At 40.8% G+C, this 27,794-nt stretch overlaps 1 protein-coding gene across 1 annotated transcript in view; it reads left to right on the forward strand.

The window, feature by feature from the left end:
• The window catches only part of LOC126334521 (integrator complex subunit 13), a 132,995-nt gene that overhangs the window by 94,200 nt on the left and 11,001 nt on the right, over nt 1-27,794 (forward strand). The window contains exons 8-10 of the mRNA XM_049996873.1: nt 681-897; nt 2,514-2,678; nt 14,423-14,580. Of these exons, the coding sequence (XP_049852830.1) occupies nt 681-897; nt 2,514-2,678; nt 14,423-14,580 (540 nt within the window). The remainder of the gene's footprint in view (nt 1-680; nt 898-2,513; nt 2,679-14,422; nt 14,581-27,794) is intronic.

Here is a 27,794-nt window from a genome sequence, read left to right on the forward strand (position 1 = left end):
GTGCATTTTATTTACAGATGATATAAACTTTGTGATAAATAGCAAATAAAATTTAAGAATATTCTTCATAAAGACTTAAAAGTCAGTCAATTTTCGAACAGAATGATGTCTATTATTCAGTAATTTTCAGTAGCTTGTCAACAAGCATACAAGATGCAACTACTAATTAAGTACAGTTTAAGAGGAAACAAAAGTATTTATTGATGGTTAACTTCTTGTCCTCATTGATGATTTTTTTAGTAGAATATATTGATGTTTTTATTATTAATTATATCTCATAATATGAATGCTATGAAATACTCGACTTTGCTACCACTTCAGCGCAGCAGTGGGATTTGTGTAAGTGACTTGCAAACTTATTTTGTTCTTGTAAGTGCTTGGGTGCATTAGCCTTGGTATTGTTTTATATACATTAGTGTGTGTATATTGAAATATTTGTCACAAGTTTTTAATTAATGTGAATATAACAAAAGTGTATAATTTGTTAAATTTTCCGCATCCTTGAGGATCATCTCACTTAAGATCTGCGGAAAGAATGTTAATATATGAGGGTTTTCTGTAAATATTTATTGTGTATTTTTGTTTGTTTGACATCCTCCACATCCTTTAGGGGTTCTTCTCTGTAGATCTCCACAATGAACAGTGTATCTAATTTAATCTATTGCTATCTTGTTCCATAGCCGGCCTTCTTCGTGTCTCATAAACTTCTTGCTGAATGGTCGTTCTGTCATGTTGGAAATGCCAAGGAAAACTGGAGGAAAGATAATTTCACATTTGCTTGCTGCTCATGGCGGAGAAATATTTGTCCACACTTTAGTAACTGCACGTAGTGTCTTGGAAGATCCTCCTTCTATCAGTGAAGGTTGTGGAGGTCGTGTGACAGATTATCGGATAACGGTACTAATTTAGCTTCTTCATTTTTTTAAATTTTATGCTATTTTTATCACTTACTTGTTTAAGAGGTCTATTCTCATTGATTATTTCTTTTAAGAACCTTCAAAGAGCTGAATCTATTTCATTACATCAATTTATTTCACTATGGCTGCTCTTCTTGGTAAACTGTACAGCAGTTATTGATCTATCTACAATGTACTTAATTTTATTAAAAGAAATTGTCCCATATACCATTTTGGCATGGTGTATGTAATTAGTTATGTTCATATTATAACCAGGATGATACAAAAATGTAGCAATATTTTTGAACTTACTCTTCTGAAACCTATTTACCATGTTCTCATAGAAATCAGGTTGCTCTTCTGTCAACTGATTTAAATGTACTGTACCTCTCTTTGTTGGATATTTGTAATCTGTGCCTTGAATAATAAGGGTAATTTCACATTTGAAAAGCATTGGCAGTTGATACTTTGTAACCAGCTTTGTAACCAGAGGATTGTGTGGATATGACATTATCAACTGAGTTTGGAAATATTTTATTTGCATTGGTTGCTCCCTTTACATTAAGTAGCATAGATACAAATGACAGAAATGAAATAGTTATAATTGTTATTGTTTCTTGTGGCACGCTATCAAAGGGCTAATTAGAAGTCTTTGGGTTGACATCTTACTTTTTTTCAAATTTTTGAAAATGCCTGTTGTCACACTTCATTCATAGTTATCATTATCAGCCATTTGACATCCATTACTGGATATTGGTCTTCTCCAGACTTCCCCATGTCACTCCTGCAAGTTCATTTTTGCCATCTATCCACCTTCCATTATGTCATTATCTAGATCTGTTTTTTATCTCATGGAATCCAGACAAGAACTTCCTAAGTAGATTTACTATACATTACCTAAATGCCATACCCACATCCATTGTGGTTTCTTTATAGCCATAACTGTGTCTTCCATTCCATGTTTTTATTTCATCTTGTATATTGTGTACCACCATGCAGCACCCAGCTGCTCCTTGAGCACTCCTTAGTTCTAGAAAGTCTGTGTATCAATAGTATAAGTAAAATCTGGTTATACAGACTGACTGTAAACTTTCAGTTTCAGGCTCATCAGAAGCACATTTTGTTTAGGGGTTGTACCTCATTATTTCTACATAAGCATCATGAAATTATACTAGAGTATTTATCCACGTGTAATGACAAAAAGTTCATGGGTTTTCAGCCAGGTAACTAGATCAGTGTGTTGTGATGTTTTGAAAGATATCATACTTGCTGTATTACCCCAGTATTCAAGAAGAGAGACAGACCACCATCAAATGTGATTACTGAGTGAGATAGTGCATACAGTACCAGTATTTTGAATGTTGCTATTGTCAGTGACTCATACTCCCAATTCATTTTCTTTCTGCAAACACAATTATTTGTTGACATTTAAATATGACACAAAAAAACTATGTTAATGTACATGTATAACTAAATGTGCTTTTAAGTAAAGCAAAGCATGTTATTTATCTCATCATCATCATCATCATCATCATCATCATCATCATCATCATCATCATGTACAGTTTCCTGCCAGTGTTGAGTGAATCCACTGATTTTATATTTTCTTCATTTTAGGATTTTGGTGTGCTAATGCAGAATAACAAACTGATACCTCTGAAACGAAAATATGATGAAACTGAGCCAGAGACACCATTAGACAAGATGAGAGCCCGACTTGATCGCCATACAAAGTATTGGCCCATCACTATTTCATCAACATTAATTTTTAATCTGAGGATGGTATGTTTCTTTTACCATAGATCCCATATTAAATCAAAAAGATGTCCAATTATCTCAATGAGAACAGCAATACTAGTATATTCAGTAGTTATGTTGCTATTATTATTGTTGTTATTTCACAATGACCACAATAAAATGACTGTGGAGTCTACACCTGCAATTTACAGGATGCAAGGCTCAAGTACAGCGTCATTAAAAATATTGTGCTTTGTTTGACCAGTGAAGGAAACTATTATGATTGTTTCAAAATTTTAGCATTGTAAATGTAGCATGCTATACTACAGCCAAACTTTAACTTGGGAACCACTAAAAGCTAGGCTGTAGAAGGATAAGAAAGGGGTTGTGTAAAAGTTGGAGCTATGCTAGAATCACTTAATTTTGGCTTCAAATGGCTCATTCTTTACATCATCTCGCCATTTTTGTGCCCTGTGTTGCTTTTCTTCACCTGACCCTCCTCCTTTCAGATTTTCCTTTTCAAGTCTCCTTCCCATTACTCTCAGTGAAACTTGTAACCACCCTTTCCATCCCTCCTTCCTCTCCTCCCCCCCCCCCCTTTCACACACACACACACACACACACACACACACACACAAGCATTAACAATTGCCTAAAGGCATAACAGGACAGGTAACCAGTACAACCAGGAGCTCTCTCCAGTCACCAGTACTGGATGTGGACTCTGCTTGACTCCGTGGCTAAACTGCCACAGTAACTCACTGTAACATAACATTCAAAAACCTATTCACTAAAATTTATGTATAACGGATTCAGACAAGCGAGCAGTCTGTTGCAATTATGTAATTGTTTATTAATTCCGATTACACGTCATCAGACACATTGTCAGACTGGAACAATAAAGAAATAGTTACAACTCAGATATGTAGGTCTCATATTACTAAGAAGTGAGTAAATTTGAGAAACTTTAAAACTTAGTTGATTAAACAATGAAAGTCTTAAGTATGGGATCCAGTTGTCATGTAAAACAGAGGTGAAAAACACCTTATCATAAACTACAAATTGACATAGGGGAGCCATAAAAAGACACAGAAAGATGAATAGGAAAAACTTTGAGTATAACAGATTAGGGGAGAATGGAAGGGGGAGGAGCAAATCAAATATGAAGACAACCAGAATGAAAAACACACTTATCATGGCAAAAAAAAAGGGGGGGGGGTGCAGGAGGCGAATATTTCCTAAGGGAAGTAGCTTCTCAATTTACCTGGCAGCTTCGAGACATTTAATTCAAAACATCTTGACATACACACACTTTTTTCACTTGTTAGTATTAGTACCCATGTCATGAAATATCATGCAGTGTATCAAGTAAAATAACATGATACTTGATGTAATATTGTACAGCATGACATGCCATCATGTCATCCAGCATGGCATTTGTCGTGTCGTGCAGTATAACACAAAAAGTCATTAAAGTTTAGGGTGCATGCATCCCCACAATGTGCTATTTTCGATTAGAGATGCACTGCCAAGCTCCGATACTTCCTATTATAGATGTATCCCACTCTGTAGAAGCACATAAATGTGCTTATAGTCTCTCTTGCATCATCACCATACATGTAACAGGGTATGGATTAGGGGGAGAAAAGGTCCTCTCCAGGAAACAATCAGTCACCCCCAACCTAAAACCAAAAACTTGCCTTAGGGTTCCTCCAGGAAAAAATCCACGCCCAGAAATTTTATCCCTCAGAAAAACTCTTTTAGCTATTACAAGTATGCTCTTCAGTCATATGATATTACATATTATTTACTGTGGCTGGCAAATGTCCTGGATTTTGGGCACAGGATCAGGGACTTGAGCTTATAAATTGCAAGATGCTGGTGTGCCAAGACATTGCAGCCAAGACAGCTCATCGTCTTGGGGAAGTAGGATTAACTTTAAAGATTTAAATGTCTTTGATATTGCCAGATAAGTCAAAAACTAGTTCCATTCTTTTCATTCCTACCTCTGGCAAGGGTGGACCTATTTTTGTGCTGTGGTAAGAGCATTTTGCATTGTGGTTCCCAACTTTAGCTCTACCATGAAACATTGCAACAGCCAACCTGAATTAAGGATGAGTATGTGTGACTGAAATGAGATCAGCAGATCTCTGAAACACAATATACATGACAAAATATTGTCATCTTTCAAATCCTGTATGAAAATTGATGAACTTTAGCTTCTTTTGTTTGAAAATAACTTTTATACAAGATTTCATAGTAGTTTCTGAAGATTTTGTGTGCAACTTTAAAGTGCTGTGTCATGGCATTGGATGAAACTTTCTCAAAACAATAGGACAACTATTAATTACATGTATTTGTCTACTTTTGCACAAAATTTGAACCCTTTTTTGTGTGTGAAGTGTGAATTACACTATATTTTTGAAAATTCAATTTTTAGTAAGATTTCATTTTTTATGTATTTTATCAACTTTAAGAAGCAACCACACATTCAGTTCATGTAAGAACATATTTTACAAACTGCATTTAGTTCAACTTTAAGTCATTGTATCTCCACAATCGATGAAGATTATTAGATAAAAAAAATTGTTTTAGCTGTATCGATTTATCTACCTTTGTTAAAAGTTTGAGATGATTCGTACCAAGTTACACAAATTGCTTGCTCAAAAACTTCTGAAAATGTGTTTTTTCTTTACGTGCTGCATTCTGGTTAATTTAAAGATCATTGTATCTCAGCAACCCATAAAGAGTATTGATTAAAAACAAAAATTCCAAGACTTACCAAGCGGGAAAGCGCCGGTAGATAGGCACAATGAATAAAACACACACACAGAATTTTGAGCTTTCGCAACCGGCGGCTGCTTCGTCAGGAAAGAGGGAAGGAAAAGGAAAGGTGAAAGGATGTGGGTTTTAAGGGAGCGGAAAGACATACCTTAGGGGGAAAAAAGGATAGGTATATACTCACACACACACACACACACACACACACACACACACACACACACACACACACACACACACACACACATCCATCCATACATACATACACAGACACAAGCAGACATATTTAAAGGCAAAGAGTATGTGCAGAGATGTAAGTCAAAGGGGAAGTGTGGAGGCAAAGATGATGTTGAATGACAGGTGAGGTATGAGTGGCAGCAACTTGAAATTAGCGAAGATTGAGGCCTGGTGGATAACGAGAAGAGAGGATATATTGAAGGGCAAGTTCCCATCTCCGGAGTTCGGATAGGTTGGTGTTGGTGGGAAGTATCCAGATAACTCGGACGGTGTAACACTGTGCAAAGATGTACTGGCCGTGCACCAAGGCATGTTTAGCCACAGGGTAATCCTCATTACCAACAAACACTGTCTGCCTGTGTCCATTCATGCGAATGGACAGTTTGTTGCTGGTCATTCCCACATAGAAAGCATCACAGTGTAGGCAGGTCAGTTGGTAAATCACGTGGGTGCTTTCACACGTGGCTCTGCCTTTGATCGTGTACACAGGACTGGAGTAGATGGTGGTGGGAGGGTGCATAGGACAGGTTTTACACTGGGGGCGGTTGCAAGGGTAGGAGCTAGAGGGTAGGGTAACCAGCTACAATGGGGCGGCCAGGATGTTTGGGTTTGTGAATTTTAGGAAGTAGGTAGAAGGTAGGAGTGCGAGGTGTCGGTGGGGTCAGGAGTTTGATGGAGTCAGGTGAAAGGTTTTGTAAGGGGCCTAAGGTTCTGAGGATTCCTTGAAGCTCCGCCTGGACATCAGGAATGGGATTACCTTGGCAAACTTTGTATGTAGAGTTGTCTGAAAGCTGACGCAGTCCCTCAGCCACATACTCCCGACGATCAAGTACCACGGTCGTGGAACCCTTGTCAGCCGGAAGAATGATGATGGATCGGTCAGCTTTCAGATCGCGGATAGCCTGGGCTTCGGCTGTGGTGATGTTGGGAGAAGGATTAAGGTTTTTCAAGAAAGATTGAGAGGCAAGGCTGGAAGTGAGAAATTCCTGGAAGGTTTGGAGAGGGTGATTTTGAGGAAGAGGAGGTGGGTCCCGCTGTGATGGAGGACGGAACTGTTCCAGGCAGGGTTCAATTTGGACAGTGTCTTGGGGAGTTGGATCATTAGGGGTAGGATTACGATTATTTTTCTTCGTGGCAAAGTGACATTTCCAGCAGAGACTACGAGTGTAGGACAGTAAATCTTTGACAAGGGCAGTTTGGTTGAACCTGGGAGTGGGACTGAAGGTGAGGCCTTTGGATAGGACAGAGGTTTCGGATTGGGAGAGAGGTTTGAAGGAAAGGTTAACTACTGAATTGGGGTGTTGTGGTTCCAGATTGTGTTGACTAGAATTTTGAGGTGTTGGGGGGAGTGGAGCTGGAAGTGGGAGGTTGAGTAGATGGGAGAGACTGGGTCTGTGTGCAATGAGAGGAGGTTGAGGTTTGTTGGAAAGGTTGTGGAGGGTGAGTGAGCTGCCTTTCCGGAGGTGGGAAACCAGGAGATTGGATAGTTTTTTGAGGTGGAGGGTGGCATGCTGTTCTAATTTGCGGTTGGCCTGTAGGAGGATGCTATGAACAGCCGGTGTGGATGTGGGACTGGAAAGATTGAGGACTTTGATTTGGGATAGGAGTTGACGGGTGTGTTCATTGGCTGAGTCGATGTGTAGGTGAAGGATTAGGCGGGTGAGGGCTATGGATTGTGCTGTTTGGAACTGGTATAAGGACTGATGGAAAGAAGGATTGCAGCCAGAGATGGGAACTTTAAGTGTGAGGCCTTTGGGAGTAATGCCAAATGTCAGACAAGCCTGAGTAAATAAAATATGGGAGCGTAATCTGGCTAGGGTGAAGGCATGTTTGTGGAGGGAATGTAAATAAAATTTAATCTGATCGTTGTAGGGGTGTTGTGAGGTTGACATGGTATTAGAAGGTGGAAAGGGTAATATGAGGTTAAAGTGAAAATAAATAGAAATATATATAGGGAGAGATAAAGGTGTGAAAAAAGTCGAAAAAGTGTTGGTTTGAGATGAGCTATGTTGATCCTGTGCTGAACTTAGGTTGGTGAACAACAATGGGTGCAAAGGTTAGGTAGTAGCGTTGTCTCCAAAACACATTAAAGGGTGGGGAAATTCAGGAAAATTTTGAAAAAAATTTCTCGAAAAAAGTTTCGAAAAAGAAAAGTTTTTCGAAATAGGTTTTGAAAAGAATTTCCCGGATAAGAAAAAAAATTCGAAAAAATTTTTCGAATAAAATCTCGAAAAATATGCGTGTAAATGTATTCAAAGGACTGGTTGTGTACTGGCAGGTTATTAGAATGAGGCTAACAATTGTTTGATGAAGAAATAATAACGTTTAAACCTGTGGGAAGCTGCTAAAAAATGATCGGTTATGTGGGAAATTTGGGAATGGAAATAAAACGAAAGTTGTTTGAAATAGTTCAGATGGTTGTTTAATGGGTGAAAGGAACTGAAGCTGTGAAATAGTATTCACGAGTTTACATGAAATGTTTGTGAACTTGGAACAGTGGATTTTATAGCAGCGGTTATGTTGAAAGTGTTAAAAATTTTTTGGTTATGGTTTGGAAGTAAATGACGTATTATTGAGTATAATTAGACAGGATAAAATGTATGGTAGATTACGGAAACACACACACACACACACACACACACACACACACACACACACACACACGATCAAAAGCAGAGCCACGTGTGAAAGCACCCACGTGACTTACCAGCTGACCTGCCTACACTGTGACGCTTTCTATGTGGGAATGACCAGCAACAAACTGTCGAATCGCATGAATAGACACAGGTAGACAGTGTTTGTTGGTAATGAGGATCACCCTGTGGCTAAACATGCCTTGGTGCACGGCCAGCACATCTTGGCACAGTGTTACACCGTCCGAGTTATCTGGATACTTCCCACCAACTCCGGAGATGAGAACTTGCCCTTCAATATATCCTCTCTTCTCGTTATCCACCAGGCCTCAATCTCCGCTAATTTCAAGTTGCTGCCACTCATACCTCACCTGTCATTCAACATCATCTTTGCCTCCACACTTCCACTTTGACTTACATCTCTGCACATACTCTTTGCCTTTAAATATGTCTGCTTGTGTCTGTGTATGTATGGATGGATATATCTCTGTGTGTGTGTGTGTGTGTGTGTGTGTGTGTGTGTGTGTGTGTGTGTGTGTGTGTGTGTGTGGCGCGCGGGCGCGTGTATATACCTATCCTTTTTTCCCCCTAAGTCTTTCCGCTCCCGGGATTGGAATGACTCCTTACCCTCTCCCTTAAAACCCACATCCTTTCATCTTTCCTTTTCCTTCCCTCTTTCCTGACGAAGCAGCCGCCTGTTGCGAAAGCTCGAAATTCTGTGTGTGTGTTTGTGTGTTTTATTTATTGTGCCTATCTACCGGCGCTTTCCCGCTTGGTACGTCTTGGAATCTTTGTTTTTAATATATTTTTCCCATGTGGAAGATATATATATATATATATATTAAAAACAAAGATTCCAAGACTTACCAAGCGGGAAAGCGCCGGTAGACAGGCACAATAAGTAAAACACACAAACACATACACAGAGTTACTAGCTTTCGCAACCGACGGTTGCTTCTTCAGGAAAGAGGGAAGGAGAGGGAAAGACGAAAGGATGTGGGTTTTAAGGCAAAGGGTAAGGAGTCATTCCAATCCCGGGAGCGGGAAGACTTACCTTAGGGGGAAAAAAGGACAGGTGTACACTCGCACACACACACATATCCATCCGCACATATACAGACACAAGCAGACATTTGCTTTTTACAAAGCTTTCACATGTGGCTCTGCCTTTGATCGTGTACACCTTCCAGGTTACAGGACTGGAGTAGGTGGTGGTGGTAGGGTGCGTGGGACAGGTTTTACACTGGGGGCGGTTACGAGGGTAGAAGCGAGAGGGTAGGGAAGGTGGTCTGGGAATTTCGTAGGGATGAACTAAGAGGTTACGAAGGTTAGGTGGACGGCTGAAAGACACTCTTGGTGGAGTGGGGAGGATTTCATGAAGGATGGATCTCATTTTGGGGCAGGATTTGAGGAAGTCGTATTCCTGCTGGAGAGCCACATTCAGAGTCTGATCCAGTCCCGGAAAGTATCCTGTCACAAGTGGGGCACTTATGTGGTTTTTCTGTGGGAGGTTCTGGGTTTGAGGGGATGAGGAAGTGGCTCTGCTTATTTGCTTCTGTACCAGGTTGGGAGGGTAGTTGCGGGGTGTGAAAGCTGTTTTCAGGTTGTTAGTGTAATGGTTCAAGGATTCTCAACTGGAGCAGATTCGTTTGCCACGAAGTATAGGTATACACTCGCACACATACACACACACATATCCATCCGACATACACAGGCACAAGCAGACATTTGTAAAGGCAAAGAGTTTAGGCAGAGATGTCAGTTGAGGTGGAAGTACAGAGGCAAAGAAGTTGTTGAAAGACAGGTGAGGTATGAGCGGCGGCAACTTGAAATTAGCGGAGGTTGAGGCCTGGCGGATATTGAGAAGAGAGGATATACTGAAGGGTACTTCCGCCTCAACTGACATCTCTGCCCAAACTCTTTGCCTTTACAAATGTCTGCTTGTGTCGGTGTATGTGCAGATGGATATGTGTGTGTGTGTGTGTGTGTGTGTGTGTGTGTGTGTGTGTGTGTGTGTGTGTGTGTGCGCGCGTGTGCGTTTGTATACCTATCCTTTTTTCCCCCTAGGATAAGTCTTTCCGCTCCCGGGATTGGAATGACTCATTACCCTCTCCCTTAAAACCCACATCCTTTCATCTTTCCCTCTCCTTCCCTCTTTCCTGACGAAGCAACCGCCGGTTGCAAAAGCTCAAATTTTGTGTGTATGTTTGTGTTTGTTTGTGTGTCTATCGACCTGCCAGCCCTTTTGTTTGGTAAGTCACATCATCTTTGTTTTTAGATATATTTTTCCCACATGGAATGTTTCCCTCTATTATATTCATATCATTAATTTGAACCCAACAATTACGTTTGTTATTGTCACTGTTGCTTTTCGAAATCTTTTCTGTCATCTTATTTTTTCTCTTTCTGTTTTTGCCAGTAGTTTCACTTTGTATTCACCTTCTCCTTTTTACTGTAATCTACTATACAATTTTATCCCGCCTATATATACTCAATAAGACCTAACCCACTTCCAAACCATAACACAAAAAAAAAAAAATCTTTTTCCGCTTTCAACACTATCGCTACTATAAAATCAACCGTTTCTAGTTTTCCACATCAAACAGTCCCTTCCCTACAGGCTAGGTCTTCGTGGCAAACGAATCTGATCCAGGTTCGCAGGAGAGCTTCTGTAAAGTTTGGAAGGTAGGAGACGGATACGGGCAGAAGTAAAGCTGTGAGTACCGGCCATGAGTCGTGCTTCGGTAGCTCAGATGGTAGAGCACTTGCCTGTGGAAGTCAAAGGTCCTGAGTTCGAGTCTCTGTCGGGCACACAATTGTAATCTGCAAGGAAGTTTCAGTACTGTTTGGTTAGGACAGAGTAGGAGGTTTCAAAGGTATAAAATTGTTTGAGCATATTTAATACAATCTTGTAAACAAGTTCAGTAGTATTGCCTCTACAATTAACAACGGCACAGATTGGGAAAAATTCCTTGTGAGACTTAATCTGGGGGTGAAAGGTTGGTATTCTTGGATTTCTGACTTTGTATTTATAATGATTATCAGGGCAGATTATATTGTACAGACTACTGTCCCAACTTTATTACAAACAGTTTTGGAAGATAATTGTCTCCCTTTGTCTCTTGCTTTACATAAGATTTTTCATTGATTAGTTTTATCATCAGCTGCATGATCTAAAGAAAACTTTAAATCAGCAATGAGATCACTGGTCCGATGTTCATTTGAAATGAGCTGAATATTGCTCTTGAGACTTTCCTTAGGAAGATTGAGCTGTTTATTACTAAAATGAATGGAGCTGAGTCCGACCACACTTTCTACAAATGGGAAGATACCTTGGTATTTTCTGCTTTGATTCAGATCATAATGTGCTGCAAGGTATGTTTTCTGTAGTGGAGAGATCTTTTTAAATTACTTTCCTTTAATAAGTAAGTTTCTCATATAGGAGGGAGCTAACAACTTCCAAAAATTGGTCTAGCTGGGAGTGGTCAAGTTCACAAACTGTCCTCGAATGAAAAGATACCATTGATGACTGTGCAGCTTCTCTAGAATAAATGACCGGGACTCGAACCCGGGTTCTCCTGCTTACATGGCAGATGCTCTATTCATCTGAGCCACCGGATACACATATACATTATCATTGATTCTAGAGAAGCTGCACGGTCATCAATGGTATCTGTTCTTCCAAGATCAGTTACTATCTTTCATATATATAGTTAAAGGCTACCCACCCATTGACCTTCGTCTGTGCGAATGCGCACAGGTTGCTTGAACAGTATACGGGAATCGTCACTATAGTGTGCACGAGTAATGAGTGGATGGGCAAATATCTATCAGGTACATCACGTATGTAGATTGTGAACATTTGGGAATGTGGGTCTCACAGGAAGCGTGCAAGGGATACGTCCCTGCAGTCACTCTATTCATCTGTGTATTCTTTGGCTCAGATGCATGGAGAGTCTGCCATGCAAGCAGGAGATCCCGAGTTCGAGTCCCGGTCGGGGCACACATTTTCAGCTGTCCCCATCAAGGTATATCAAAAACACCTGTCGGCAGCTGAGGGTTTCAGTTAATTATCATTTAAATAATTAAAAGTGTTCCTAGACTTTATGTACACTCTGTGTTAACCATCTTGTTTCCAAAATGACATTTCCAGCTCCTCCTTCCCCACCCATCTGACTATAACTCGCCTCCTTTCCCTCCATCTTATTCTATCTCCTCATTAAAGCCAATTCCTCCACCCTCCTCTTCTTTGGACACCTATGTCACACTCTCTTCATTCTTCCCAGGTCCAAATTTTCCTCTAACAGCACGACAAGCTTCCCTTTCCGTTCGTGCAACATTACCCACTATCTTACATGATCCTCATCTCTCAATGTTTCCTCTTTTACCCCCCTTTTTCCTCTTCTTTTCATATTAATACAAGAAGTTTCCTATAATCAACCTCCTCCCCTTTCCCCCCTCCCCTTCCCCTGCACATCATCTAAATTTCCACTTTTCGAGACCAAGCAAGGTGGCACAGTTGCTAGCACATTGGACTCGCATTCGGGAAGACGACGGTTCAATCCCGTGTCTGGCCTCCTGATTTAGGTTTTTCGTGATTTCCCTAAATCACTCCAGGTAAATGCCAGGATGGTTCCTTTGAAAGGGCACAGCCGACTTCCTTCCCTGTCCTTCCCTAATCCAGTAAGACCGATGACCTTGCTATCTGGTCTCCTCCGCCAGACAACCTCAACTGCTCCAGCACTATCACCTGGCTGGCATCCATGTTGCACAGTTCCCTGTCCGTAACATTGTTGTACCACTTCTGTGTATTTGGGCTGTAATTATTTCCTTATTGTTCCAGTCCAGTGATACACTAATCATTTGAGACACATACTTGGAATTAATAAACAATTACATATGTGCAACAGACTGTTCACTCATTTGATCCCTTAAGCTACTGTTGCTGCACCTACCATAATAGAATGGATTGCAATACACTACACATGCTGCACCTACCATAATAGAATGGATTGCAATACACTACGCATGACAATTCCATACAAGATACACAAGGCAAATACATTCATGAACTCTTAACAGAAGTATCTAAAAATTAATAAAGCTGCCTCATCTTAACTAATGCATCAATAAGGTGATTAACCCACATGAAACACCCAACAAAATTAATTAAATTACAATCTTGAACTTTGGGAAAACCACAGGATATAGTTAATCAGTTTGTAAAACTCCAAAACACTGAAAATCTGCCAGTTAATCCAAACTCACAGGCTTCTGAGGTAACCAAAAGCAAAGTCAGAGCCAAGCATCTAATACAATAACAGAATAAGCCTTTACAGTAGCTGATGAATCTTGACAACTGAAGCAAAACTGACCAGGATGAGCATCAACAGATACAGTTTGTAAAACACAGAAAGGTTGAAAGTAAACGTACACAAACCCACTCTCCAATTTTAATTCCCATGGTGACAGCTGCTGAGGTATCCCACAGCAGCAATTTCCTCAGTCTGTACAGCCTGTGCCTGCCACTAGCCGGTGCTCTTGGAGTACCACATGCTTTTATAGAATAGAGTCCTGCCAGCACATCTGCTTCCTCTCGCTAGTCTTCACAGCCCCAGCACACAGTCCTCAGCAGGTGCTGTCGTGCCCATCTGCTCCAGATCGGACGCCAAAACATAATCCATCCAGCCTGCATGGTGATCCCTGTAAGAGCTGTGGTTCAGTTGCACCCTCTCATCAGATGCGCCCAAACCTGTTGCTGGGTAATCACTGTAGATAATAGTGGACAAGTGCTACCAATACAAACCGTCACTGCTGATAAGCAATTAAACTTTTATTCTGGAGGTGGTGGTGTTCCAATCAACCATGTGGCCATCTCGTAAAATTAGGATGAAGTGTGTTTCCCACATGTGCTTTATGTGAACATTGGATTGAACACTTCAAAACTTTCTACACTTGTATCTTCATCAGTAGTTATTGCATGCTATACATCCTACATACTTCTAGTTTTTTCCCCCTTGGTTGTGCTGGAAAGTATAAATATAGTAAGTACAAACTTTCATTCTCTTTAATGTGACTGGAATTTTCTTTCAGATTTAAACTGTCTATTACACTACTAATGTCAGTTTTTGTTTTCAGTACATTGATCCTCTTCCTCAGTTGATGGTGAAAGAAGAGCTCACAAACGAAGAAGTAGTGCAATGCAAGCAGGTAATCTATAATCTCATTGGTTTGGAATCAAAACATGAGAACCTACAAACACCAAATATGGGACAGAGGGGAAAGGGTCCGAAAAGGTGAGTATCACCACCAATAATAATAATAATAATAATAATAATTGAGACAGAAATATTTTACTGTAAGTAATGTTGTTTGTGTTGTTGTTGTTGTTGTTGTTGTTGTTGTCATCATCAGTCCAGAGTTCTTCATCTCCATGTAACTACTGCAACCTACATCCTTCTGAATCTGCCTAGTGTATTCATCACTTGGTCTTCCTTTACAATTTTTACCCTCCACGCTGCCCTCCAATACTAAATTGGTGATCCCTTGATGCCTCGTAAAATGTCCTGCCAACCGATTCCCTCTTGTAGTCAAGTTGTGCCACAAATTCCTCTTCTCCCCAATTCTGTTCAGTACCTCCTCATTAGTTACATGATCTACCCATCTAATCTTCAGCATTCTTCTGTAGCACCATATTTCGAAAGCTTCTGTGCTCTTCTTGTCTAAACTATTTATCGTACATGTTTCACTTCCATACATGGCTACACTCCACACAAATATTTTCAGAAACAACTTCCTGACATTTAAATCTATACTCATTGTTAACAAATTTCACTTCTTCAGAAACTCTACTTTGACCATCATGAGTTAATTTGCTCCCCAAATTGCAAAACTCATCTGCTACTTTAAGTGTCTCATTTCCTAATCAATACCCTCAGCATCAACTTATTTAATTTGACTACATTCCATTATACTTGTTTTGCTTTTGTTGATGTTCATCTTATATCCTCCTTTTAAGACACTGTCCATTCCATTCAACTGCTCTTCCAGGTCCTTCACTGTTTCTGACAGAATTACAGTGTCATCAGCAAACCTGAAAGTTTTTATTTCTTCTCCATGGATTTTAATACCTGCTCTGAATTTTTGTTTTCTTTCTTTTACTGCTTGCTCAGTATACAGATTGAATAACACTGCTCCCTTTTTGTGCCCCTCAACTCTTATAACTGCCTTCTGGTTTCTGTACAAATTGTAAATAGCTTTTCTCTCCTTTTATTTGACCTATGCCACCTTTAGAATTTGAAAGAGAGTATTCCAGTCAACATTGTCAAAAGCTTTCACTAAGTCTACAAATGCTAGAAATATAGGTGGACCTTTCCTTTATCTTCTAAGATAAGTTGTACGGTTAGTATTGCTTCACGTGTTCCAACATTTCTATTTACTCCAAACTAATCTTCCCTGAGGTTGGCTTGCACCAGTTTTTCCATTCGTCTGTAAAGAATTTGTGTTATATTTTGCAGACATGACTCATTAAACTGATAGTTATGTAAGTTTCATGCCTGTCAATGCATGCTTTCTTTTAGATTGGAATTAATATACCCTTCGTGAAGTCGAGTATTTTGCCTATCTCATACATCTTGCTCACCAGATGATAGAGTTTTGACAGGGCTGGCTCTCCCAAGGCTATCTGTAGTTCTGATGGAATGTTGTCTACTCCTGAGGCCTTATTTCGACTTAGGTCTTTCAATGCTCTGTCAAATTCTTCACACAGTGTCACGTCTCCCATTTCATCTTCATCTATGACCCCTTCGATTTCCATAATATTTCCCTCAAGTACATTGCCCTTGTATAGACCCTCTATATACTCCTTCCACCTTTCTGCTTTCCCTTCTTTGCTTAGAACTGGTTTTCCATCTGAGCTCTTGATATTCTTACAAGTGGCTCTCTTTTCTCCAAAGGTCTCTTTAATTTTCCTGTAGGCAGTATCTATCTTACCCCTAGTGAGATAAGCCTCTAGATCCTTACATTTGTCCTCTAGCCATCCATTCTTAGTCATTTTGCACTTCCCGTTGATTTCATTTTTGAGACGTTTGTATTGCTTTTTTCCTGCTTCATTTACTGCATTTTTTATTTTCTCCTTTCATTAATTAAATTTAATATTTCTTCTCTTACCCAAGGATTTCTAATAGCCTTCGTCTTTTTACCTACTTGATTCTCTGCTGCCTTCACTATGTCATCTCTCAAAACTATCCATTCTTCTTCTACTGTATTTCTTTCCCCCATTCCTGTCAATTGTTCCCTTATGCTCTCCCTGAAACTCTGTACCACCTCTGCTTTAGTCAGTTTATCCAGGTTCCATCTCCTTAAATTCCCACCTTTTTGCAGTTTCTTCAATTTTAATCTACAGTTAATAATCAATAGATTGTGGTCAGAGTCCACATCTGCCCCTGGAAATGTCTTACAATTTAAAACCTGGTTCCTTAATCTCTATCTTACCATTATATAATCTATTACAGTGTCTCCAGGCGTATTCCATGTATACTACCTTCTTTCATGATTCTTGAACCAAGTGTTAGCTATGATTAAGTTATGGTATCTGCAAAGTACCAGATGACTTCCTTTTCATTCCTTACCCCCATTCCATATTCACATACTACTTTTCCTTCTCTTCCTTTTCCTACTGTTGTATTCCAGTCCCCAGTGACTATTAAATTTTTCTCTCCCTTCACTCTCTCATTAATTTCTTTTATCCCATGATTCATTTTTTCAATCTCTTTGTCATATGCAGAGTTAGTTGGCATATTTACTTGTATTACTGTGATAAGCATGTGCTTCGTGTCTATCTTGGGTACAATAATGTGTTCATTATGCTGTTCATAATAGCTTACTCATGGTCCTATTGTTTTATTCATTATTAAGCCTATTCCTACATTAGCTCTATTTGATTTTGTACTTGTAACCATTTATTCACCTGACCAGAAATTTTGTTCCTCTTGCCACCGAACTTAACTAATTCCCTTTATATGTCACTTTAACCTGTCCATTTCCCTTTTTAAATTTTTTAACCTATCTGCTCGATTAAGGGATCTGACATCCCATGCTTCGATCTATAGAATGCTAGTTTTGTTTCTCCTGATAATGATGTCGTCCTGAGTAGTCTCCACCTGCAGATCTGAATGGTAACTATTTTACCTCCAGAATATTTTACCCAAGAGGACGCAATCATTATTTAACCATACAGTAAAGCTGCATACCCTTGCTAAAAGGTATGGCTGTAGTTTCCCCTTGCTTTCAGCCGTGCGCAGTACCAGCACAGCAACACCGCTTTAATTAATGTTAATAGGCCAGATCAGTCAATCATCCAGACTGCTGCCCTGCAATTACTTAAAAGGCTGCTGCTGCTCAGGAACCACACATTGGTCTGACCTCTCAACAGATACACCTCTGTTGTGGTTGCACCTATGGTACGACGATCTGTATTGCTGAGGCACGCAAGCCTCCCCATCAGCGGCAAGATCCATGTTTGATGGGGGGTCTAAGCAATGATATGTGGTGTGTCCTTTGTTAACTGATCCATGCTCTTGTCTTGGAATCAGTGGGAATGCTGTCCACAGTAGGGGCCAGACCTAATACATAAATTTATTTGACAGAGAATCAAGTACAGGGAAGCAAATACACGTTGCTGAATAGTAATTGATATGTAAACAGTTCACTGAAGAACCAACACTTTGGAACTGCTCTTGCTCTATTAATCAGTTTGTACAAGATCCATCTGCCAGCCAGATGTGAACCATCTAACATTAACAACATTCTCAGGACAGCTGTGAAAATGTAGTGACCTAATGCCATTAATATATTTACTGACCTACCCTATGAGTGCATTGCCTTCACTTGTCCTGATGAACAAATGGATTGGTAATAATACCTCACTCAAAATGCTCCAGTGTTTGTGGCAGAGGCATAGACCATTTATCAATCTTTTCAATTAATCAAGTAATTAGTTATGAAAGAGGTCTAGATCATGTCTGACTGATTAAGAGTACTATTATCAATCTACATTCAATCAGTACTACAATCTACAGTAATTTCCCTCATAAGACTGCAGTTTATGTATTGGATTTGCAGTAGATAGCTTGTCATGTAAATTGTAAGAATCCGCTTCTTTCACTACAACATGTTTAGACACCATCATGGGGTAATAATCGGAGACTCTCCAACTTGTTTGTCTGCCTCAAATCCAGAAGGTGGTTCAAATCATGTATTATTTTCAAATGAGCAGTACTGCTAAAAATGATGTTTATCCAAGATAAAGCAATTTCCCACTACTTTCACTGTATCACTGCATAAAAGTGATTGACTTTTAAAAGAGATTATTACCTGCACTTATAACTGAAGACCATTCTCGTGGATCACTTCTGTACCCTCCCATGGACTATCTGTATAGTGATTGTGACTTGTGTACATGTTGTTTAATTATTACTGCATTGAATACATCATATAACCAGACGATTACTTAGCAATTTCATTTTGGAGCAAATTATTGTACCTGTGTTCTTCTTTACCTTTTTTTCCTTTCCGTAATCTAAAGTAATTGTACTTGTGCATTTTGGTATGAAATGTTATTACAGTCTGTTACCAGCTACTATGTGCTCAGCATTTCATTTCACAAATTTTTTAGTTATCAATTTTATCATTTATGTAATTAACTGCCTGTTGCATGATATGTATGGCAAAGCCTATAAATAAAACTAAAAAACAAAAAAATTAAAACTTTTTACTATATGATGCATTTGTTTTTATTCAGTAAAAATCAGTTTGCAGTTTAGCTTTGTTGAATGCAGATCATATTTAATTGTTGTTTGTCAACTGGGATTTCTTTTTCTCTCTCAGCATGGATAATTTTTTAAATGTAAGTACCAAACGTGATATTTCAAATGACCTATGATTCCTACAAAGGCTCTTCTTTTATCTTAGTAAGTTGCCTCCTTTGTAGCAGGGAGCGAGAAACCTCACTCCATAATGGAAGACCTTATTTTACCAGCTACTTTTGACATTGTATTTATTATGATAGTTGACATTGTATTTATTATGATAGGTGAGTCAGCTACAAAGTCGGTGACAAGTTTTCCTGTGTTAGACACTGCTATTAGTCATCAACTACTTTATATGGCTGATGACATTATTGATCAGTTGGTTGAAAAATTCAGAGGTAATGGTGATTTTGCTATTCAGTTGGATGATACAGCGGTTATAGTTTATTGTTGGTTGACTTGTTCATTTTAGAAGATGAAATTTTTGTAAATCTGGTTTGTGTGATTTTTGGATAACATTGCCTTTTACAAGAGCCTGAAAACTGTTTGAGTGAACAGCCAGGAAACAGTGGAGAACACCCTGTTCAATAAATTTCAGTCCACAGGTCCTTATTCAGCTCACTGAAACTGAAATAAAATGTTCTAACTTTTAAGAATAATGCAGAGGAATCCAGAACTATGACAATAAATAAATGTCTGCTCTCATTTAATGAAGCAGTATATTCTGATCACTGTTCACAAGCACAAGTATTAATTTTTGCAAATCATTAAAGCTTGTCCTATCATATTCAGCACTCGATACAGTTCAGAGATGATATCTGTTCTTAGTGGTTACAAGTATACTGTAGAATTAATTCCTCACCTTAAAAGTAGAGAATAATCACAGTCATTTGCTACACATTTTACTACAGTAGAGAAGGTGGTGCACGAAATAAAATGTTGAAATGAAACAAGTGCATTCCAGGCAAATGTTAATCCCAGTAAGTTCCCTTTTACATGTTTACACTAGTTAAGTGCAGTACCTCATTCGAGCAAAAAATAAACATGTCAAGTCATTGTTAACACCATCTGAGGCTTAAGTGTTGTGTGTTGTGGACAGAATCATGGCCTAACACATTCCGTATAGCTAATGATGGTCAAATCACACCCCAGGTGAGATACTTTGGTTAAAGGCAACAGCACCCAGTCAGCACCCATTCTGATTATAAAGTTATTGATATCATTGTTAGTTGAAGACTAAGTGAATCTATACTCTATTTATATTGTGTAAAAGTCTCAGCCCGACTACTCGAAAACTTTGATTTCAGAATTTTTCAAATGAAATCGAGGGTAGATAGTGACCTGTGAACTGTATCATTCTTAATTTCTTTACCTCTGTTAAATTACAATTGTTACAACTTCATTATTAAATATATTAAGTATAGTGCAGTCATCCCAAGTTTGCACCTTGTTAAGTAAAGTAAGATAATCTAATTTGTTTTTACTGTTTTTATTACAATTTTTTAGCTAACTATTAAATGAATAAAGGCGGTAGCTTCATGAGACTTGTACAAAATGTTTTTATAATAAACTGAACATAAATCCTAAATTTCATTTTTCTAACTATAACATTACACATTTTTGAAATTTTACAAGAAGTGAATTTTTGAGAAACCTATTAGCAGATCATGCACACATTTACAACGTCAAATATTTTTGTAGGTTTACATGATCTGGTCAAGTCTTGTAACAATATTTAAAATCTCTGCTCAAGTCTTGTAACAATTTTTAAACTTTTAACTTTGTGTAATATAATTGTGCAATCTCTTTGTTTGCTGCTCATGGCATACACTAGGTCCTGTCATCTTGACCTTGGCTGAGAGGCAAGGAAAAATCAATATCTTGCTCTACACACTAGACATACTGATAAGTGATTGTTTACTGACAAGGCTCTAGGCAACCACAGTGATGTGTATCTAATTTATTATGTGTGGTTTTTTACTTCCTCAAGATCTTCTGTTTGGTGTGGGGGGCTTTTGGAACTAAAGCAGCAGACATCTTCGAAATACTACACTATTTGTGGAAGGAAGCAACGTGTAGGCACGTGTAAAGACAACTGTTACACTGGATTGCAAGATCTGATCCATAAAGAGGATCCTAACTCCATTTGAACACACTGTTGTATTTACGAAAAGGTGTGGCATCAAAAAGTATGAGCCCCATCCTTCAATAAGTTCTTCAATCAGTGATCAAAGTGGTGAAGTTCATTAAAAGTCAGCCATGTAAGTCAACATGTTTTCAACAAACGTGTCAATAATGGGGGCTGAGTACATTTCCCCATTTATTACAGTGTCTCTCCCTGGCTGCCACATGAAATTGCCTTGAAAGGGTGTGTGAGCTCAGGAAATAACTTTTCCCTTATCCTTTGCAAGGGAAATATCTGAATCCGAGAACTTACTAGAATGTGACTGTTTTGAAGTTGGCATATTTTTGTGACATCCTTGAAAAACTCAGTCTATGGAATGTATCCCTTCAAGTTAGTGGGACTGACCCTCTGCAACTGTTAGATAAAATTTTAGCCGTCAGAAAAAAATTACTATTGTGGCAAATAAAGATATATGTTATGTTTCCTCTGCTGTTCAAGTGATTTTACAGGTCAGTGACTTTCAGTTGAGTGAAAAATTTTTCTGTGTTTCTGGATTATTTAAATGAACTTACTGATACATCAAGTTCATGCCAGAACAAGTTGGTCAGTGCAGAATTGCCATCAACTGAAGAAGAAAGTGTAATTTATTGATTTTTGTCAGACTCAACTTTGAAATTGAAGTTCATTTCTTGATCACTGCTTGAGTTTTAGAGCATGATGAAGCAGAAGTATGCACCAGCAGATAACGAGGGCCTATGATTTTTGACACATGTTTCCAACATTCTACTTATTTGAGGTAGGTTTTTTTGGAATTTGCAGCCTTTAGCATGAAATACAGAATGCTAATGAATGTAGAGAGAGAAGTGTCACAATTCCAGCCTTGTGCTGAGATTTGAAGGACTGATGATGCAGAAGCAAGTTCATCCTTCCCACTGATTTCATTGCAAGAGTAAGGTGTAATGACATTAAAAGTTGATTAAAATATGGCATGTCATTCAATAAATAAATAACTACTCATACTCTTTTTTTTTTCATTTAATCCATACTTATACACTCCTAGAAATTGAAATAAGAACACCGTGAATTCATTGTCCCAGGAAGGGGAAACTTTATTGACACATTCCTGGGGTCAGATACATCACATGATCACACTGACAGAACCACAGGCACATAGACACAGGCAACAGAGCATGCACAATGTCGGCACTAGTACAGTGTATATCCACCTTTCGCAGCAATGCAGGCTGCTATTCTCCCATGGAGACGATCGTAGAGATGCTGGATGTAGTCCTGTGGAATGGCTTGCCATGCCATTTCCACCTGGCGCCTCAGTTGGACCAGCGTTCGTGCTGGACGTGCAGACCGCGTGAGATGACGCTTCATCCAGTCCCAAACATGCTCAATGGGGGACAGATCCGGAGATCTTGCTGGCCAGGGTAGTTGACTTACACCTTCTAGAGCACGTTGGGTGGCATGGGATACATGCGGACGTGCATTGTCCTGTTGGAACAGCAAGTTCCCTTGCTGGTCTAGGAATGGTAGAACGATGGGTTCGATGACGGTTTGGATGTACCGTGCACTATTCAGTGTCCCCTCGACGATCACCAGAGGTGTATGGCCAGTGTAGGAGATCGCTCCCCACACCATGATGCCGGGTGTTGGCCCTGTGTGCCTCAGTCGTATGCAGTCCTGATTGTGGCGCTCACCTGCACGGCGCCAAACATGCATACGACCATCATTGGCATCAAGGCAGAAGCGACTCTCATCGCTAAAGATGACACGTCTCCATTCGTCCTTCCATTCATGCCTGTCGCGACCCGACTGGAGGCGGGCTGCACGATGTTGGGGCATGAGCGGAAGACGGCCTAACGGTGTGCGGGACCGCAGCCCAGCTTCACGGAGATGGTTGCGAATGGTCCTCGCCGATACCCCAGGAGCAACAGTGTCCCTAATTTGCTGGGAAGTGGCGGTGCGGTCCCCTACGGCACTGCGTAGAATCCTACGGTCTTGGCGTGCATCCGTGCGTCGCTGCAGTCCGGTCCCAGGTCGACGGGCACGTGCACCTTCCGCCGACCACTGGCGACAACATCGATGTACTGTGGAGACCTCACGCCCCACGTGTTGAGCAATTCAGCGGTACGTCCACCCGGCCTCCCGCATGCCCACTATACGTCCTCGCTCAAAGTCCGTCAACTGCACATACGGTTCACGTCCATGCTGTCGCGGCATGCTACCAGCGTTAAAGACTGCGATGGAGCTCCGTATGCCACGGCAAACTGGCTGACACTGACGGCGGCGGTGCTGCACAGCTAGCGCCATTCGACAGCCAACACCGCAGTTCCTGGTGTGTCCGCTGTGCCGTGCTTGTGATCATTGCTTGTACAGCCCTCTCGCAGTGTCCGGAGCAAGTATGGTGGGTCTGACACACCGGTGTCAATGTGTTCTTTTTTCCATTTCCAGGAGTGTAGTTGGATGCCATGTGAAAGGAGGAGTTGGTGTTCATATTCAGCTCTAGGGAGCCATGGACCCAAAAAGTTTGAAAACCAGTGGTCTAGCACAACTATGATAATATTTATATTCCTAGTATTGGCTTTGCTGTGGCCCATTCCATGACATATTTGGTATGCAACAATAAATATGTTATCAAATAGTTGTCACTAAGGTGACAGCCCCCCCCTCCCCCAACACACACACACACACACACACACACACACACACACACACAAGCAAGCATCTCAGCTGGGATGCTGGAGGTTCTGAGATGCTGAAGTTGGTGGTTATGTGTGTGCATGAGGTGTGCTTTCTTGTGTGTGTGTGTGTGTGTGTGTGTGTGTGTGTGTGTGTGTGTGTGTGTGTGTGTCTTTAGTGACAAAGTGATGTCTTCTTTACGGACAAAGTCATGTCTTCTTTACGGTAAGTAGCACTCTATCTTTTCCTATGTTGTTAATAAATATTTTATGCCCCATATGGCCTTCAGATCCACATTTCATCAATTTTTATGTTAGACCTCCTGATTTCAATATCTATATCTTTTATTCAGCAATATTATGAAAAGGTGAGAGTGCTACTCACCTTAAAGATGACATGTTGAGTTGCAGACAGCAGAATGAAAATGTTGTTAAACATTAAACTTTTAGCCATGGCCTTCTTCAAGGAAGAAAACTCGGACACATTCACACAAAAAGACACACCTGCCACACACACAACCATTCTCTTTGGCTGCAGCAGTCAGAATGCTTCTCCTGTATTGAACGAAAGCAGTGCTCCTGAGTGGGGCGGGGTAGGGGGAAAGAATATCAATGTACAGGTGAGTGGAAGAAGAGCGCTGTCTGGCAGAATGATAACAGGACAAGGCTCCCCTACTGCCTGACCACCTGTGGACAGTGTATCTGCAGTGACAAGAACTCCCATATGCTAAAGGTCTCACAGAGGCTGTCACAGACAGGCACTATTCTCCACACCTAATCCACAAACAGATTTCCCATGCCATATCCCCAGACGTCCCCAATCCTCCCACCAACCTCAAGAACCAGCTACAAAACAGTGCCCCACTTTGTCACCAGTACCATCCCGGAATGGAACAACTGAACCGTATCTTTTGTCAGGGCTGTGATATCCGTCATTGTGCTTTGATATGAGGGACAGTCTACCCAAGATCCTTCCCACCTCTCCTAAAGTGATGTTCTACTACCCACCCAATCTCCATAAGGTCCTAGTTCATCCTGGGAGACAGTGGGGGATGGATTGGTTGGGGAGAGGGGTCAGAAATGTGGAGCAGAGAAGGGGAAAAGATCATTGGGTTCATTGGCCGTGTGTGGCACACAATGAGAGTGTGGAGATGTGCTTCAGTTGAAGCTTCACCTGGTCTTCCTCACCCAACCTGAATTTCACTTACTCCTCTCTGACGGCTCCATCTGCACTTCTGTCCACATTAAATCCATCAGTCACCAAGAGTACCTGCATTTGACAGGTGTCATCCCTTCCATACCAAACAGTCCCTCCCCTACTGCCTGACCACCTGTGGACAGTGTATCTGCAGTGACAAGAACTCCCATATGCTAAGGGTCTCACAGAGGCTGTCACAGACAGGCACTATCCTCCACACCTAATCCACAAACAGTTTCCCATGCCATATCCCCAGACGTCCCCAATCCTCCCACCAACCCCCAAGAACCAGCTACAAAACAGTGCCCCACTTTGTCACCAGTACCATCCTGGAATGGAACAACTGAACCGTATCTTTTGTCAGGGATGTGATATCCATCATTGTGCTCTGATATGAGGGACAGTCTTCCCAAGATCCCTCCCACCTCTCCTAAAGTGATGTTCTGCTACCCACCCAATCTTTATAAGATCCTAGTTCATCCCTACACCACTCCATATGCCAGCCCCTTGCCACAAGGATCATACCTCTGTGGAAGGCCCAGGTGCAAGACCTGCCCACTGCAACCATCCCGCACATCCTATTGCAGTCCTGTCCCAGGTTTATCCTACCCCATCAGAGGCTGAGTCACCTGTAAAAATACTAGCTCTGCTGCAATCATTGCACAGCTCTTCGTATTGATATGATTACCAATCAGCTGTACACTAGGATGGAATGACCACAGCAGACTGTGGCCAAGAGCAAAGTGGACCGACCACCCCATGGCACAACATAGAGCATGAACATAAAATGCTTTCAATCCTCCCCTCCATGATCACATTTTCTGAACTGTGCAGATGGGAGTTACCCTAACAACTTATTCTCTGCTCCTGAAATTATTCATCAATTGCCACCCCATTGGTCTTATTACCTCCCTGCTCACGCTCCCTCACCCTCATTGTGCACTGCTCTCTACCAACACATCCACTGGTCTTTTCCACTTCTCTGCTGCTCTCATGTTCTGCTGGTCCCCGTATCCCCAAATACATCTCCACAGCCTCATGATGCTGTGCCTGGCAGCCTTGTCCTGTTGTCATCTAGTCCTTGTACACTCCATGCTCCACAAGATAGCACTCTTCTTCCCCTCCCCCACAATGGGTATGCTATTCCTATCCCCCTTCCCCACCTCATTCCAGATTCCTGCTTGCATTCTACATGAGAGTTGCATTATGGCTGCAGCAGCCATAGCAGTCGTGTGTGTGTGTGTGTGTGTGTGTGTGTGTGTGTGTGTGTGTGTGTGTGTGTGTGTTTTGTGAAGAAGGCTTTGGGTGAAATCTCAGTGTACAACAGTCTTTTCATTATGCCTGCAACTCGACATGTCATCTTTATGGTGAATAGAAAGCTTTCCTTTTCATAGAGTACTGTTGATATTCCAAGCCAAGCTTCCCAGTGTGTGATTGTATCTTTTATTCCTAATATCACTATTTATAATTTAATGAATAAAGGTAACAACTCACTGACTCATCAACAGTCATATAATGTCTAGCTTTCACATAAATCGTCCTCCTTCATGCACACACACGTGCATGTGCTCTCTCTCTCTCTCTCTCTCTCTCTCTCTCTCTCTCTCTCTCTCTCACACACACACACCTGTTTGGCCATATTGCATTGTTCTGGGTGACAACATTGTGCCAGCACTGCAGATTGATTTGAGTGTGCATGTGGGACTGAGCGAGAGTTGTGGGAAGGAGGAGGGAGAGAAGGTTGAGGAAGAGTGACTGATGGCTGGAATGAAGAGGAAACACATGTGCAGGGCAGAACATGATAACCAGTGCGATCGCTCTACCTGCAGGCAGAGAGGGTTGTACACAATGTAAAATGATGCAGAGGGATGTATTGGGAGTGGGAGATAAACAGAGGAAAAGGGAGACTTTGGAGAAGATGGTGTGAGTACAAGGTGAGTGAGGTTAAGGGTCATGAGGAAATGGTGCCAGTGGGAGTGTGGCAAGTGCTAGCAGAGATCTAGGCCTGTAGGGTTATGGGATTGAAGGATGTATTACCCGAAGAACTCTCATTTCTGTAATTCATATAAGCTGATGTGGGGTGGGGAGGGGGAGGGGGGTGGTCGAGAAGCTACCAGATGGCATAAGTTCGTGAACAGTCATTGAGGCAGATCCTTTTATGCCCCTGAGTAGGCAGTTCTGCTCTTGGCTGCAGTTTCGCAGTGGGCTACTCATTTGGGCTGACAGCTGTTTAGTGGTGATGCCCACATAAAATGCTGTGCAGAAATCACAGATGATATACAATGTGACTGCTTTCAAGGGTGGTGCTGCCTATAGTAGACTAAGATAAGCCTATAATGGGGCTGGAGTAAGATCTGCTGGAAGGATGTATTGGACAGGTCTTGCACCATGGTCTTCCATATGTGTATGACATACGTGGCAAAAGGTTGGGAGTTATTAAGTATTCAGATGTACACATCCTGACCAAAAAACTGAAGCTCCCAGAAGGGCAGGGAGAAATGGAATAAATCTTCAAGAGTTGAGAGGGTATGTAATGTTAGTTAAGTCATTACAAAGTCCAGGGACTTTGCAATATGAGACCACTTATCAGAGACAAGTTAGCAAATGGTCCTTTATATCTCTGATATTGGTATTGAGATGGAGATGACTTCTGAGTTGCTCTCAGACATGTTCTATAGGGGACTGATCAGGG

This window comes from Schistocerca gregaria, chromosome 2 (assembly GCF_023897955.1).
Source record: "Schistocerca gregaria isolate iqSchGreg1 chromosome 2, iqSchGreg1.2, whole genome shotgun sequence".
Taxonomy (NCBI): Eukaryota; Metazoa; Arthropoda; class Insecta; order Orthoptera; family Acrididae; genus Schistocerca; species Schistocerca gregaria.